General features: G+C 37.3%; 1 protein-coding gene across 1 annotated transcript in view; it reads left to right on the plus strand.

Moving 5' to 3' along the window:
* The first annotated feature begins 825 nt into the window (after positions 1–825).
* Positions 826–1,984, plus strand: part of LOC101858379 (protein FAM184A) — an 11,819-nt gene continuing 10,660 nt past the window's right edge. Inside the window, exon 1 of the mRNA XM_013087151.2 lies at positions 826–1,227. Coding sequence (XP_012942605.1) covers positions 1,087–1,227 — 141 coding nt within the window. The 5' untranslated portion in view covers positions 826–1,086. The remainder of the gene's footprint in view (positions 1,228–1,984) is intronic.

A 1,984-nucleotide genomic window follows, 5' to 3' on the forward strand; every position in this document is an offset into this window, starting at 1 on the left:
TGTTCTGTACCAATTTATGTCTGTGACTGTGTGATGTCATCAATGAGTATGAAGGTGTCTGTGTAAGTTTTGTAAGGTTGTCTTTACTCAATGCTGTACAGGAGAGAGAGACAGAGAGAGAGAGAGAGAGAGAGAGAGAGAGAGAGAGAGAGAGAGAGAGAGAGAGAGAGAGGATTACGATAGGAGCTGTGCGCTTCATATGTTCTTTGTATTATTGTACAGCGTATTGAGCACCTCTTTGTGGAAATACGCTATATAAATGCAATTTATTATTATTATTATTATTAAAAATGAACTTCCCGACGTAGGCCTAGTTCGTCCCAATGCTGACTTCTTATAAGAGAAAGGGGAGGTGGAGGAATTAAAATTATGAAGAGGGGAAGAGGGGGCGGGGGGAGGAGGGAGGGAAAGAGAAAGAGGGAAAAAGCAAGATTTGCTGGAATAGTAAACCTCAACAAAACAAAATGTTAGTAGTCCCCATAAGTAGGCCGGCTATGGTGGATTAACCACTGCTGGAAGTTTGTGTAATGTAATTATTTTAATGCGAACGAAAACTATAAAGATAAATATTCTCATTACAAAACTGTATCGCATCGTAATTATTTTTGTTGTAATTGGGTTTTTAAGAATTTGCTTTTGCCCTCTTTAGGCAACATTTATCAGGGAATAATAACGTTCCTGGAGCTAATTTATTAAAGGATGATTTTGTCCAAAATAAAACTTTGAAATTTACAAAGCATTAAACAATATTATTATGTTTAACCTTGTTACTAAGGTGGCCGGAAGTGCGGATGAATATTTTTCTATATGGCTTACATTGACAACAAGAAAGATGGCGGAATATGGAGGACGTTCTGTCAATTCGCCAATACAAATTTTATAATCTTCACATAACTTCCCATATTCGGAGATGGCCTAAAATAAATACTTTTTAGTAAACATTTGATGTAGATGTAAACAAAAAGCTTTAGTTTTGGTTGCAACACGCTGTGATAGAAGAGTTATTTACATTTGTTTTTGCTGTGGTCTAATTTGTTTTTGGTTTGCACAGTAGTACAGTAGCGTAAAATTGTGTTGAAGTTGAACATGGCGTCAGGAGCAAAGATGTCATACAACCATTTTCAAAGTGGAAAATTTGGAGGTTTACCCCAAGCGTCTCAAAAAGATGCTGAAGTGACACAAGACATGCATTTGAAGATGTCAAAAAAGATAGCTCAGCTGACAAAGGTATGTTGATCGATAGCCTAAAATCCTTTAAAAAATTGAGGAACTCCTTCTCAAAGGTAGATCGAATCTAGGCCTATTCAATCTTCACAAATATCCCCATGACCCAGGTATAGCTTTGAGTGTATGTCTGAATCATATACTGTGTTATTTTTCGTTACTCCATAGGGATAACTGATCCTGTATTCAAGCTTCCCCAGACTAGATTAGATCTAGACTTAGGGTACAACAAATGCTGCATTATATATATATATATTATATATAATACCAGAGAGGGTTTACAGTAACAGTCGTGGCGGCGCTCCATAAAAACAGTGCATTGTTTTGCGTATTGCCCTGAGCAAGGTGCGAAAACATTCACGCGTGGTAATCACTGCTACTACGACACACTGAGGGATGCTGTCATGTCATTAGAAAATGTAGTGCCGTCGCTGTGTTTAGGTTACTATAATTATAGGCCTTTAACAAAGAAGGAGGTCTGTGTATTCTATCATATATTTTAGGCAACTCCCCTGCCATCCTCGGCTGTAAGCTTTAAGAGTTATTTTTTACCTAATACATTCTTCTAAAAAACTAATTGACACATGGATCGATCATTACTTCATTTATAGAGATCTGAAAGAATACCACAGTAATTAAAGGTAGAATAAGTTTATTTTCAGCAAAACTACTCGTTTACCAGTGTCCCTCTCGCTCTCTCTCCCTTTCTCTCTCTCTGTCTCTTTCTTTCTCTCTCTCTCTCTCTCTCTCTCTCTCTCTC

This window comes from Aplysia californica, unplaced genomic scaffold (assembly GCF_000002075.1).
Source record: "Aplysia californica isolate F4 #8 unplaced genomic scaffold, AplCal3.0 scaffold00020, whole genome shotgun sequence".
NCBI classification, from domain to species: Eukaryota; Metazoa; Mollusca; class Gastropoda; order Aplysiida; family Aplysiidae; genus Aplysia; species Aplysia californica.